The sequence below is a fragment of the Halyomorpha halys genome, unplaced genomic scaffold, assembly GCF_000696795.3.
Source record: "Halyomorpha halys isolate HHAL.00 unplaced genomic scaffold, Hhal_1.1 Scaffold1075.1, whole genome shotgun sequence".
In the NCBI taxonomy this organism is placed as follows: domain Eukaryota; kingdom Metazoa; phylum Arthropoda; class Insecta; order Hemiptera; family Pentatomidae; genus Halyomorpha; species Halyomorpha halys.
In genome coordinates, this window is record NW_027115455.1 from 87,251 (window position 1) to 89,440 (window position 2,190).

Here is a 2,190-nt window from a genome sequence, read left to right on the forward strand (position 1 = left end):
CCAATATAATTAACATATTTATATTAAAATATAGTATTGAAATTTAGAACATTATCATTAAATACACCAAATACTTCCTATGGACTTAGTAAACTGGATTTTGTAAAACTATACTCGTAAGTTTCTCTCTGAAATCTAAGCTTAACAGGTAAATCATATTTATTGGAAAATCGTCATTGACTGTGTAATATATAAAAGGAAGATGGTCCAGGTGCAGTTAAAAATAACTCAAATAGTAATTAAACTATTTAATGTCAGCCAACATTTCACCCTACTTTGCAGGGCTTCATCAGTGTTAAAAAAGATTCCAAATACTAAAATAAAGTAACAAGAGTAAAAGGAAGATAACATGAAATAAAATTAAATTAAATTGTGGCTAAATATGATTTAAAATATGTAAAAATAAACAAAGTAAATTACTTTATTTGCTTTGTTTTTTATTATTAAAATTTACTTTGTTCATTTTTATATAAATTTCCACATATTTTAAATCATATTTAGTTTAATTTTATTCCATGTTATCTATTCTCTTACTTTATTACTTTATTTTAGTTGTTTGTATCTTTTTTAGCACTGATATCCTGCAAAGTGGGGCAAAACGTTGGCTGACATTAACTAGTTTAATTACTATTTGAGTTATTTTTTACTGGTCCTGGACCATCTTCTATTTATAAATCATATTTGTTACAAAATTGTAGCCAATATATAAAATATTGAGATTTATTTAAAATAGTATGGTAAAACCATGGATTTTCAGCTGCACCTCTATCTGTGTTACTTTTTTGGTAGCTGCCTTACTAAATGTAATTTATAGTTTGATAGGTTTTTATTTATAATTTATAGGTTAAAAAATAGGTAATTTAAAAAAAAAATAAACAAATCTCAGAGAAGGAACTATCCTACTGGAAGTGCTGTATACATCTCAAAATATCTTAGTGGATGCTATATCAGTTTGTATTGTGTATTATCAAAAATTGTCCAACTTATAAAAACAAAAAGGCAATAAATAAAACTTAAAAAGTTATTTAGATAATGTGAAAGCTTCTTTGGATGTACATATATTTGTAATTTACAGCTATTAAATTCAAATCATACATAATGATGTCAATCAGGATAATGACATGCATAAAATTGATTTAATTTACTAAAAATACTTAAAAATATGATAAATAACTTAAAAGTTCTTTTTTTGGCAGCATAATCCATAATTTTATTCATTTAAAAGAAAGCAGCAATATATAATAAATTAGATTTATGAGGTCTTAGTTCTAGACCTAACCTGCATTTCTGATATGGAATAAAAAAGCTAAAAACTTGAATTTATAACTAAACAGTCAATTGGTGATGTTTCAATCAATTGTTTTGTTTTCTAAAAGGAATTCCACACAATTCTTGTGTCTAATGACCTCATATTAATCGAGATTATAATTAACCAAATTACCAATGATCAACCATATATCATAAATAACATAAATATGAAAAAAAAAAAATAATTCATTCACGGTTTGATATATGTTTTCATCTTCTAAATCATGCAAAATTTCTTTCAACACCAAAATTTAGGCAACAACAGTTTACTAAGTCGCAAAAAATTACTTAACACTGCACTTAAATTATGCTAATACAATTAGGAATTCTAAAAATTGATTGGTCGGTTGTGCATTCTTCTAAAAATAATTTCAAGAATTTTCAACTCATCTTCATTAATTGATTTTTTAATACACAATGAGCAAATACAGAACTTTTTATCACTCAAAGCATTAACATCAATATACTATAGAGCATTGAACATTACAGACAACAGAACAACAAACTGATTTTGCTTTAGATATATTTCTTAGGAAATATTTTTATTTCACATTGCAATAACAAAGTTCAATTGGTTAAAAAATAAATGAAAATAGTTTTAAGTAAAAGAAGAAATATAGCAATCTTGGGTTTCAGATGGTGTTCCCTTACAAATTTTTCTGCAACACAAATATAATTAGAAGTGGTTAAATAAAAAATCTTAACAAAAACAACTCTTCTTATTTATTACAGGACTAGTGTTAATATAATTATTAAGTACTGGAAGATGTTGATTGACCGTGTGGAAAGATGAAAGGAATATGGTCCGGGTGCGATCAAAAAAACTCAAATAGTAGAATTATACTATTTTAATGAGCCAACGTTTCGCCCCACGTTGCAGGG

General features: G+C 25.7%; 1 protein-coding gene across 6 annotated transcripts in view; it reads right to left on the minus strand.

Moving 5' to 3' along the window:
- Window positions 1-1,814: 1,814 nt before the first annotated feature.
- The window catches only part of PSR (Bifunctional arginine demethylase and lysyl-hydroxylase PSR), a 100,094-nt gene continuing 99,718 nt past the window's right edge, over window positions 1,815-2,190 (minus strand). For all 6 annotated transcript variants that reach the window (XM_014432554.2, XM_014432551.2, XM_014432553.2 and 3 more), the window contains one exon: window positions 1,815-1,967. In XM_014432554.2, the coding sequence (XP_014288040.1) occupies window positions 1,907-1,967 (61 nt within the window). In that variant the 3' untranslated portion in view covers window positions 1,815-1,906. The remainder of the gene's footprint in view (window positions 1,968-2,190) is intronic.